The 12,529-nt window shown below is 38.4% G+C and overlaps 1 protein-coding gene across 4 annotated transcripts in view; it reads left to right on the plus strand.

The window, feature by feature from the left end:
* KIFAP3 (kinesin associated protein 3) overlaps window positions 1–12,529 on the plus strand; it is a gene marked incomplete at both ends in the record, with an annotated part of 119,016 nt that overhangs the window by 49,203 nt on the left and 57,284 nt on the right. For all 4 annotated transcript variants that reach the window (XM_080699010.1, XM_080699011.1, XM_080699013.1 and 1 more), the window contains 2 exons: window positions 4,245–4,345; window positions 11,507–11,615. In XM_080699010.1, the coding sequence (XP_080555136.1) occupies window positions 4,245–4,345; window positions 11,507–11,615 (210 nt within the window). The remainder of the gene's footprint in view (window positions 1–4,244; window positions 4,346–11,506; window positions 11,616–12,529) is intronic.

Genomic DNA, 12,529 nt, shown 5'->3' on the forward strand with positions numbered 1-12,529 from the left:
TGATCTGCAGATTAGCCCTTAAGTAATAATCATAAATACTGGCTGCCAAAGGCTCTTCCTTGCTGTGCTCGGCGGGTTTGCAGACATCTTCCTGCCTCCAGATTCATTTAGTCCTGGGTTGTTCGTCCTTGTTCCGTCGCCGTCGCTGGCTGCCGTCATCACAGAGTGCACTTTAGCAAGCAGCTAATCATTTACGTGCTAGTTCATGGTATTGGATAAGATTCCTGTGGTTGTATGCTGGAGGCTTCATTCATATTTTCCAGTGCCTTAGAGGGGAAAGGTCTTATGTGATTTGTAACCGTAGGATATGAACTAGAATCATCAAGGTAACAAATCAGTAACAGAAATTTTAAGACATTTTGATAATTTTTGAAATGAAAGGGATAGTTGCAATTGGTATCTTTTTTATTTCCTACATAAGTACAAAGGGGGGAGCTAATTTTATGGGTATTTTTAAATGAGTTGTTTGAATTGCAAGAGAGCTTCTACCCACACAGAGTCGGGTCAATGGGCCTCGAGAAGGAGTGCAGCCCTCAGATCTGTTGTCACCTTTCCTCAAGAAAAAGATGTGTTTGGTGATGCCCTAGTTGGACCCCTGTTTCTTATGTTCGTTTGGGCTCTCCAGACATGAGAAAGCACCCGTGTCTGGCACGGTTTGCCAAGCACTGCTGTTCACGGGTAAAGGCAGCAGGTGTCTGTGAGCTTTGTCCTCGCTGTCCTCGGGCCTCCCTGTGTCCTTCCAGCTAGTGGTAGCCCGACAGGTGGGGTGTGGCCTCCACGCCCTCGGCCACTCTAGGAGCCAGGTGAAGCTCCGTGACGAGGAGGAGGCTTGGAAGCGGGGAAGAGTCATCATGTGGGTGCGGAGGGCAGGGTCTCCTTCTCAAGTTTGGTTCCATCAAGGCCTGTATGAAAAGGAGAGAAGGGTCAGCGTGGGCCGCCAGGATAGGGTCCGACTCGCTGAGCCCATATTTTAGGAATAGCAGCTTTCCAAGAAAATGACGGGGTAGAGAGGCCAGTGGCCAGTCACAGGCCCGGAGTTTACAAACTCTGAACCTGTCCAGCTCACCTCAGGGAAAGCACGGCTGCCGCGCAGACCTGCTTTACTTCTAACTACGGCTCTAGTCTAGAAAACCGCAAAGCAACACACATATTAGGAACCCATAATAGTACCGCTCTGTTGGTAAGACAGGAGAATATTCCTGTTGACGTAATAATGGTAACGGGACGTGTTGGATTGGCCCAGTTGTGTTGGGCTCTGTGCTCATTGCTTCACTAGGGTTCTCTTCCCTTACGCCTTGCCTAGCAGCCTGTAGAGCTTGGTGTAGTTGGTTTCCCATTTTTACGGGTGAAGAAACAGGCGCAGATTTTCAGTAGCACCTCCACGCGGCAGAGCTGGGCGTGTGCCCACATAGCCTTCCTCCAGAGCAGCCCACGCCACCACCAACAACTCCACCCCTGGAACACGTTCCCCAAGAAAGCCCTGGTCCCCTGCCTCTTGTTCCCTCCCCTGCCAGTCTCTTCACCTTCTCCCCAAGAGTCCCGAACCAGCAAGTCCTACAAGTCTCTCCAGGGCATCTCCTTCCTGTCCTGTGCCCTGAGAAGTGCTGGCAGCACACGCCAGCCTGGCCTCACGGGCCCCTCTCGCTCTGTCTCCTGGACACTTGAGAAAGCATGCATGAGCTTTGTGGTCAGACCGAGGTTCGAATCCCCGGTTCACCATGGTGTTGTCTGGAAAGAGTCAGAACCGTAGTGAATTTCACTGGCTCACCTGCCTCTTCACAGGTTGGCAGGGCTAACTTGGAAAGTGTGCCGAACGGAACGTGCAGTGGGTATAATGCCGTTGTTTAACTCTTTCTCTTCTCTCAGAGGGTTTTGATGCTGGACAGACTGCCCACAGCCAGTGTCCCTAGAGCTTCTGTTTCTTTCAACGCTTTAGCTTTCAGCAGACTTTTGGGTAGGCTGATCACTTTCGGGAGAGATTATGGTAAAGTGGGGACATGATTACTGTTTTGTTTTTTCAACAAAGAATTATGGTTAGAGAAGAATTAGGAAGGTAGGGAGAGGAAAGAGACAGCACCAAGTATAGAATTAGGACTGCTGCCGAATGGGTCCTCCTCTCTTTTGCAATTAGACATGTATTTTTGCTATTTAAAAGTGATAGAAATTATTCTTATATCTGAGAATTGTTTCTTACATGTTTTTATCCACTTACTAGAAATGATAACTTTAGGACTCATCTCCATGGTTTTTATTCTAACACATACCTTTTGTCCTGAGTTGACTCTTGGAAGCTATATATATATATATATATCATTAACTCTAGGACTGCCCTTGTTATCCTTTTAATGGATTATGTAACTCACAATGATTAGTCTTCATTTCCTCACACTTTACATGAATCTTGCACTACTTATGGACATCAATTTTTAGAATTTTTTATTGACACAGCAATAGACTCTCCTGGAATACAGCAGCTTCTTATCTCATTTCTATTTCCACATTGAATTTGAATGTTTGAAGATTTACTTTGATGTCAAATAATCTTTTATGTTGGTTATTTTATTTCTTGGTTTCTTTTACCATTTGTATGACTTGGAACCTTACTTTTTAGTGAATCCCTTACATAAGGAAATTTCTTTTTATTATATTTTTTTAATTAAGTAGGACTGCAACTTCCCCAGAGATAAATGAAAGTGGTGACAGAGACTAGCCTTTAAAAGATGAGGGTTTGTGTGAAGACTCCATTCAGAAATATTTCATGTGCTGGGCATGGTGGCGCACGCTTGTAATCCCCGCGCTTGGGAGGCTGAGGAGGATCCCACGTGTTCTAACCCAGCCTCAGCTACTGAGTGAGGCTCTCAGCAACTTAGTGACACCCTGTTTCCAAATAAAATATAAAATAGGTCTGGGAGTGTAGCCCGGAGGTAGAAAGCCTCTGGGTTCCACCCCCAGTACAAAAAAAAAAAAAAATTTCATGTTATTTCAGTTCCTACAAAAGAAAAACATGATGAAGAAGCTAAATCCTGTGTAGTATTTGACCAAAACCTAAGCCTCCCTTCTTGAAGAATAAATTTGGATTTTCAGTTTTCACTTGCACATCATGAAAATCTGTGTGGACATGTTTTTCTGTGGCAAATGTGCTTTATAATACCAATAAATATAAATGAATGCTTTCAACAATGTAAAACGTGATTGATTAAAATATGACACTAAAATCTGCTAATCTTACATTCAGACCACTCTGGTCTCAAGAGCAAGCTGTTGGGGTAGGTAACAAGTACTTGTCTCTAGTTTTACTTGGAGGAATGTCACAATTTTTGCATTATACTCTCCTTCAAATAAAATTCTTACCCCAAACAATTGGGATAAACATATTTTCTATACCCATTGGCTTACTAGTCTTCACCTTAAGATTTTAGAGCATTTCACTTTCTCATATTATGTCTTAACCTTAAATTTAGGAAAGCATGCTACCATTGAGCTACAAATCTAACTGAGAATAATCTTACCTCAAGTTCTGGGACATTCCTTAGACTCTACTACTTCAGTTATACTTTTCGTGTTTTGCAGTCATACATTTTATTTTTATGTTAAGCATACTGTTATGCTTTCATCATTTGGGTGACTTTTCTACTTTCTTATGGAGAGCAACGATAAGCACTTCGTTGCTCACTATTTCGTATACAGTCCCAGTGTCACAGAGTTCTGTTAATCACACATTTTGATAAAGCAGAGAGGGTGGTGAGGCCAGTGACCCGTCCACTCTGTGATGGCTACAGAAAAAGATCGATGTGTAGGATTGTGGTGTTTTTGTGTGTTTTATTTTTCAAAAAAATATATCTTCTAAAATAGACATTCTGTCTTGAAAATTAGTAATGTTTTACAGATAACATGAGTGCTCTAAATTTTAGATTTGAACTAGGAAGCTCAAAATATTTTTCAGTTTAAGATTATATAAGAATTTCATTTAGAGAGCGAGGCATAGTGGAGCACATTTATAATCCCAGATACTTAGGAGTTTGAGGCAAAAGGACTGATTTCAAGGCCAGCCTGAGCAATTTAGCAAGACCCTGCCTCAAAATAAAACGGGCTGAGACTATAGCTCAGTGATAGGTACAGGTTGAGTCCCCAGTACTGAAAAAAAAAATTTAGTTCATTAATTTGATTATGTATAATACGTGTTTGTATATGTGTGTATACACACATGTATATCTTACTATATCCATGATTCTTTTTATTCTCAGGCAACGAAAACTACAAACAAATAGCAATGTGTGTGCTTTATCATATAAGCATGGATGACCGCTTTAAATCAATGTTTGCGTACACTGACTGTATACCACAGGTAAGTGGTTTAAGTGTTTTAAAAATATTTAAGAAATATATATATATCCTTAGTCTCATCTCTTGATTTGTTAGAGCATTTTTTCTTAAAAATTCTATTTATAATATAAATTTGTCATAGAAAATTCACAAAGTACCAAAGTGAGGCTAGAGATGTAGCTAGCTACTAGAGCTCTTGCCTGACATGCACAAGGCCCTGGGCTCAAGTTCCAGCACTGCAAAAACGAAAAGGAAAGAAGAGAAAAGAAAGCACAGAACTGTATACAAAAGAAAATCACTTTCTGATATCCCAAGCCTAGGGATAACTATTTAACATTTTGATGTACTTTCTTCTACATATTGAAAAAAATAATAAAATATTGGTATTATATGTGGCATATGTAATTTTTATATATTGCTTTATTTAATAGGTCATACATAAAGTCTGCTATTGAACAATTTTCAAAAATTATTTCTAAGTTGTATAATATTCTTTTTCATGACCACAATTTCAATGTTGCTAAATTATAATTTCGGATTTTTCCAATTTGTCACATAAAACTTATGTAAGCAAATGAAAATAACATGAAATAAACATCATGCTCATAAATGCTTATCCTCATCTCTTAAATTTTTGTTAAGCCCCTAAAACAGAATAGCTAAGTTCAAATGTGTAATACTTACGTCTTTGACGCGTTTTGACCCGGTTACCTTCAGGAAGGCTTAGTGTCTATTTCCAGGTGGCACTTCACTTTAAGAACGGTGGTCATTGTTGTTATCTACAGTGTGGTGTTTCAGTACTTCAGTTTATTTGCATTTCCATGAACATTGGTGACATGGAACATTTTCGTCTGCTTATTATTTATATTGTGTTACATCATTCATTCGGCTTTTTTGTTGGCATGTTAATATTTTATTATTGACAAAATCAATGTGTGTAATAACTATTTTAACTCTGTCATATTATGAATTTTCCCAAGCTTACCACTTGCTTTTTAATTTTTTTATATGGTAAGTTTTAAATGCTTTGCAATTAAATTCTCTGATAGGAAAATACTTCATTAAAATTCTTTTGTTTTTATAGTACTTTTCTCAAGAAAAGTTCTCCTGTGATTCAGTTGCTTGACATAATTTCATACGTTACGTCTGTTAGGCTTGAATGCAGTTAGAAATTCCATATATATGTGAGAATACTCTTAGGATATTTACATTCATGGGCTCACTAGTGTGTTGTTAACCATCAGTAAGCCAGGCTCCACTAACCTGAACCTGTGATTACTGCAGCACTGTTTGGGCTTCTTTTTAATACCACCTTTCCTAAAATAAAAAAAGCAAAATTGCAAGATATCTAATATACGATAAAGATAACACTTTAGAGCAATCCTTCCTGGCTGAGTGCAGTAACACATACACACCTGTAATCCCTTCTGCTTAGGAGAATCAAGCGAGATGATAAGTATCAAGTCAGCAGGCAATTTAGTGACACCCTGTCTCAAAATAAAACTAAAGGGTTGATGGTATAACTCAAAAGAGGAGCATTCCTGTGTTCAGTCCCCACTACTACAAAACGAAAAGGGGAAAAAAAGAAGGAAAAAAGCACCTTAAAAATAACATAACTAAGTCATAATCAGTAATGTAATTGGTCCTAGTACTCCTACTGGACAAGTTCTTGTTATCCTGATATGAATTGCTTAATTTCTTTAAAGTAATTTTCAAAATAAAAATAGAACATAATTTTTTTATATATATACTGGGGATGGAACCCAGGGGCATTCTACCTCCAAGCTACACCCCCAGCCCTATTTTATTCATTTTTATTTTTATTTTTATTTTTTTATTATTTTTGTGGTACTGGGGATGGAACCCAGGGGCATTCTACCTCTGAGCTACAACCCCAGCCCTACTTTTTTATTCTTTATTTTGAAACAGGGTCTCACTGAATTGCAAAGGGCCTCACTAAATAACTGAGGCTATCCTCAAACCATGATCCTCCTGTCTCAGCCTCCCAGATGCTGGGATTACAAGAGTTATTTTGAAACAGGTTTTTACTAAGTTGCAGAGGGCTTAAGTACCTGAGGCTGGCTTTGAACCTGCTATCCTCCTGTCTCAGCCTCCCATATACTGGGATTACGAGCATGCATCACCATACCAGCTCTAATTTCTCTTTTCTTAAATTCTAATTGACCAACTTTCTATTCATTCCAAATTAGACAGTATTAAAATTGGATTTACTATTACATGCAGTTAAAATACTGATGAACTCTCAAAGATAATTTCTTAGATTTTTATGTCAGAGGATAAATGAATTAATGATAGTTTATAGGAAATAGGTCTCCTTCAAAGAATACACAGCACATCTTATCTACTGTGGCGGTCGTCCTGTAGAGATAATGCATGCAGACTGTAGCCAGTGCTAAGAGTAATCGAACCCTTTGTCACACGAGTTTTCAATAAAAAAGTAGCCATGTCAAAGGGAGATTACAGGTGATTTACTCCAGTCTCGCTCCACATGTTGTGAAGGTTTCTGCTTTGCAATTTCAAAGGGTGTTCCTTTTCCCATCTTATTTAGTGTCAGAACTTCATTGACCACAGGATATGAATTGGAAAGCAGCCAAAAAAGACTAATATTCTTGCAGAGATTGACTGTTTTATTCATATTTAGATTTTAAAGCGAATAATGTCAAATAAAAGAGAAATAAATGCAAACCAGGAAGGGGTAGAAAATGTATTACATTGAATTTTGAATTAGGAGTTATCTACTCTTTTAGAATGTATAATCTCAAATATAAACTACAAAACTTTATTTTAATGAATGAATCTAAATAAGAGCCTGTTTACTTTTTAGACATCGTTCTTACTGCAGTCTGAAACTCCGTGTACAGAGTTCTCCCACACCTTCTCAGGAATGATATTAGGACATTTATGATCTGTATTTGAAAGTGTTTTAACGTCAGCTCTTCTGGAACTTGTGAGCTTATGTTGTAAACAGCCTGAAGTTTTTTATATGCAACAGTATTTTGAGGGAACCAAATGATCCTCTAGAATGTACTTTTCCTCTAGTGCCATCTGGCTGTAACTTGTTTTTCACAGTTACTCGTTTTATTATATTTAGGGGAAAATTGACATGGTTTAGTTGCTATAACCCCTGTGCCAAGTTAATTGCAAAGTAAAAGAGTAATAGAAAGTGGGTCCGAAAGTAAGTGCAATTTCCAGATTTCTTTCCGGAATGAAAACAATGCTCTTTTCAGAGGTGATGTTTATAATGATAGGAAGGCTTTAAACCTACTTGTGACAGAAGCTTTTTAATCTGCTTAATAAAGAAAGTCATATGAAAATTGGAGTGTCTAGCCGGGTGTGGTGGCACACCCTATCATCCCAGTACTTGGGAAGCTGAGTCAGGAGGCTCACAGGTTAGAGCCAGCCTGGAAAATTTAGCAAGACCCGGTTTCAAAATAAAAATACGAATTGAACTGAGGGTGTAGCTCAGAGGTAAAAGGGTGTAGCTCAGAGGTAAAATGCCCCGGGATTCAACTGTGAGGACCCCCCTTTAAAATTTTGAATATCTCTGTTAATATAATATTTTGTTCTTTTTGAATTATGCATATTAATTTTTATTTAGTAAAGATCTTCAAGTATTACGTATGAATTTTTCCAAGAGAAACGTAAAATATCTTTGAAAGTAGAAAAGCACTGGTTTGGTTTATACTCATTTAAATGATCAAAAAGAATGTAGACTATGGTTATATTTTCAGTTATAATTATATACACATATGTATAAAGGGTTTTTTAAAAAAACATACGAAAATAAGATGCTATAGTAAAATGTCTTTCTCACCATTTCCGACCCACTTATAGTCCAATTTAAATCCTGCATTTCTTATATGTGTTTTACAGGATAGCCTGTAATTAGATTAAAGTTCACTTTTTTAAAATAATTTCACATCTAGAGTAGGTGATTATACATAAAACATGCCTCATAATCTCTCCAATACTGTTCCACTTTGCTTTCTTTGTTCTTTATTGCCTCGAATTGTCCCTCGTATTCTAATTTTCTTCCTGCATTTGTCACTATTCTGCAAGTTTTGGGGGCCAGGGCAAGTCTCTCTTTATGCAGGATCTTAATGGTCTCAGTGGGTAGATTGTTTCAGGTAAGCATACTTGGGATAACCAGGAGTTAATGGTTGTATTCTAATAATAGTTAAAAGTGCACATTAACAGTTCATTGTTATTTAGAGCTCTGAGATGTACGTTTTGTTTAAATAGGTGCAAATGCCATCCAGATGCTTATAAAAGTATTTATTGGTAATAGAGTGGCCAATCAAAGTACATGGCTGGGTAGTGATGTCACGGTGTTATTTAATATTTTACCCCAGAACAGCATGCAGGAGTCTGCGTAGTGGCCCACATGTTTTCCACCCCGGCTGTCCCGTTTGGCCCCCCTTTGATCTACATGCTTCTTTTTAGCTGAACGCTGGTAAACGTCCTTGCTGACAGCCCCCTTTGCTCTTGCCTGCCATTATCTGCTGAAGTTCAGAAACCAGAGCATCACTTCAAACAGGAGAGTTAGGGAGTAGCCAGTCAGAGGAGATTCCTGAGGCAAGCAAAGCCCGGCGTAATCATTCAAAGATGTCGTGCCGGGTGGGGCGGCAGAGGTGTGTGTGCGCACACAGAGCCGTGGGGGTTGGCCTCTGGTCACTGGTAAATAAGTGAAGTCAGGTGCCAGAGAGTCTAGACGCAGTGATTTCAGTCGTGGGCCTTTGGTATCTGATACTCAACGTGGGACTTGTCTGATTGAACACTACTGCCTCTTCATTGCAGAGGCTGAGCCCTTTTAGTGCTTTCCTGTTAAATTAGGAAAAGATGACAGCAGACATAGTTAAAACAGAACAAATCTAGTTTTAATATTTCCTAGTTGTCAGCAATTACACTTAACTTTTGAAGTACCAGGGACAGCAATCAAATTTAAGACAATATTGGCAGTGTTGCTCTTGGAGTTTAAACTACTTTTAAATCCAAATGCTTTAATTGTAATTGAAGTGTTTCATATTGTGAAAAACTAATTTTACGCTATGATACATCCCATTCACAGTCACCATTCATTAATTTTTGAAAATACATGCGATTTAACATGGAAATTTACTTTTTAAAATCATCTTTATCTTCTAAATCACCTGTGACGCCATTTTCAAAAGCACTTGCCATGCTACAAAAGCTAATTCAAAGTAAATTATTTGTTAGAAATATGTATTTACATAACTATTTGCCTTCATAAAACATTGCTTCAGTGTAACAGATTTTCATTATTAAAAATATATCAATATTAATTATTGGAAAAAATCTATGATACTTTTGAAATACAGTTTGAAAACCATACTAATTACATGAAGTACAGGATTAAGACCCACATTTTTACTAGTTTACTATTTAATTTTTGGCAATTTTTTGTAATTTAATTTTTATTAGCTGATAATAAAACCTATTAAATACATATCTAGTAAATTATTTTATTTTTGCTATGGAATCTTATTAAGTGCTAATGGCTGTTTACACAGAGATCCCGTTGGTGCCAGCATTTGTGGTAAAGGGCGCGGCCCAGTCAGTCCTATAGTGTGTACAGTTTTCAGCATGTAGATCAGCACGTTGCGTTAGAGTCTACTTAGCAATTTGGTATTGTGTTTTGAATTGTGGTTTCCAGTTGTTTATTCTTGGCACATAAAAGTACGGTTGCTTTATCTTGTTGACTATGTATACTTTCTGAAACTTGAGGTTATCTAGAACTAATAGAGACAGTAACCAAAGCAATACTAAACAGAATGTGGTCTAAAATATTTATTCACATACTATATAAGAAACTATCCCTAATTCATAGACATGTTGTTGTTAAAAGGTATTACCCTACAATAAAACATGGCGATTTTTAGGTTATAAATCTTAGAAATAACTTCCATATGTTGTTCTTTACGTAATACACACTAAGTTAATTTTCTGGTTTGCCAATAATAGAAGTCCAGCTCCTGCAGACCCAAGTGTAAAAGTTTGTTCTTTCTCCTTTGCTGTTGCCGCTGCCTCTCCTGCTGACAGATGTAGATTACTGCTCGCGGACATAGGAGCCTGCCCTTTCTCACTGTTTGTCCACCGCTTCTCAGACTCTCCTTCCCTTTCTCTTACGACTAGAATGCTTTTCTCACTTTGCAGTCCGTGTCCATGCTATTGAATGTAGCCTGCAGCTTTATTTTCAATGTTATATGACACTCCTAACATCCAGACACTTCTTCTGACTCCTGCCTACATTCATAGCTTCCTGCTGAGTTATTTTGCACTGACTGTCTTACCCAGCTCAACTCCACGAATCTAAACCAGAAGCACTGGTTTTCCTTAAGCGTTCCTCCTGCTCGGGTCTCCCTTGTTGGTAGCTTAGCACGACGCCATGTTGCCGCCCGAGTGCCGGGCCTGGGAGGCCTGTGGACTCCGGCCCTTCGCGCCAGCATGGGCTCTTGAGTCGCATTTTCTTCCCTCCTCTCTGCCTGTCACTCTCCTGGGCCTCTCGACCCGACCCTGGCAGCCGTCCTCTCTCCTGGACTCTTTCCAGCCTCCTAGCTCATTTCCCACATTTCCGTGCCCTGATCAGTCTATTTTTTTACACGGGCCAGATCTTTTTAGACACGAATCTTACCCTGGCACTTTCCTACTTAGATTCCTTCAATAGCTTCTGGTTATTCTCGGGACGAAGCCCAGTCCCTAACATGCCCTGCAGCCCCCATGGCCGGCTCTGACCTCCGTGGTTCTCAGCAGTTTCTCCCCAGCCTCGCTTTCTCTCTTTCAGTTCTTTGAAAGTTGTATTCTTCCCCGAACTGGGACCTTTGATCAACTGTTTTCTTCATTTGGAAGGCTCACCTTTCAGACAGTATGGTTAATTCTTTAAGTGCAAAGGTTCTGTCTGATATTTCTCTTGTATTCTTCTCCTGACCTTTAACTTTTATTTTAATGCTAAGCATCTAGTAGTCCATTACGTGTTTCATTCATTCAGTTATTAAACTGAATATTAACAGCACAAGTTCACCAGGTTTTTTGAAGTGTAGATTATATTACTTCCTGTATTCCTTTAAGGTAACACATTATAAGATATTGCTTCTCTGTTTCGTTTTTGCTTTTGGATTAATATCTGCCTTGTGCTTCCTGCTAGTTAATGAAGATGCTCTTTGAGTGTTCAGATGAACGAATTGACTTGGAGCTCATTTCCTTCTGCATTAACCTTGCTGCTAACAAGAGGAATGTGCAGCTGATCTGTGAAGGTCAGTGCCTCCAGCTCCGTGTGTGACCGCTCGAGCGTACGGTCACTGGCGTGTCGATGGAAGGGAGATGATAAGGAACTAAAAAGTGCTGTGGATACATAACCCTATTTTAAAATAAGTTTTTCCTTTACAGCTATTCTTAAGGGCCACATAGAATATTCATATGTCATGAGTGAAGACATTTACCCTTCAGTAACATTTTATAAACCAAAGCCAGTTAGAATTTATTGAAATCTAATTTTTAAATATTTTCTAGATGAAATGAAACTTTTATTTGCAAAACAGGCAATTGCAAGTATATTGTTATTTCTAATAATATTTTGATAAAAGGCTTCTCATACATTATGATGTTTTAGAGAATATGTAAGTTTTTTCTTACCTGAAAAGTAGTACATACTCATTATAAAAAGTACAAATAGGAAAAATCAAATCTCTACTCTTGCCATCTAGAGATAAACAGTCAGATGTTGATATAATCCTTATGTATATTTTTAAATAAAAATGTGATTCTTCTCTGTCCTGTAAATAATCTGTTAAAATTGATCCCTCGAGGACCAGTCCATAGGATTAAAGCCCTTGTGAAGCAGCTCTTAGCAGTGTCATTAACGGGCTCTGCTGCCTGACTGCTCCACTCCTTGGGCATCGTTGCCGCCCTTCCTCTCGGATATAAGCAGCACTGTAGTAATTATCCTTTCTTTTGTATCTTTATGCATTTCCAGTTTTATATTCTTAGGATAAATTTCTACAAGTACAACTTTTTCTGGGTCAAAACTATATTTTTTATTGTATAGTGCATTCTGGGCATAAAAGAACATATACTTTGTGAATCTATATGGAGTTCTAGATCAGGATAAACTAACCAATACTTACAGAGAAGAAACAAAAAAAAGTGGAAGGATAAAAAGGAAAAATGA

This window comes from Muscardinus avellanarius (assembly GCF_963383645.1).
Source record: "Muscardinus avellanarius genome assembly, chromosome: 7".
In the NCBI taxonomy this organism is placed as follows: domain Eukaryota; kingdom Metazoa; phylum Chordata; class Mammalia; order Rodentia; family Gliridae; genus Muscardinus; species Muscardinus avellanarius.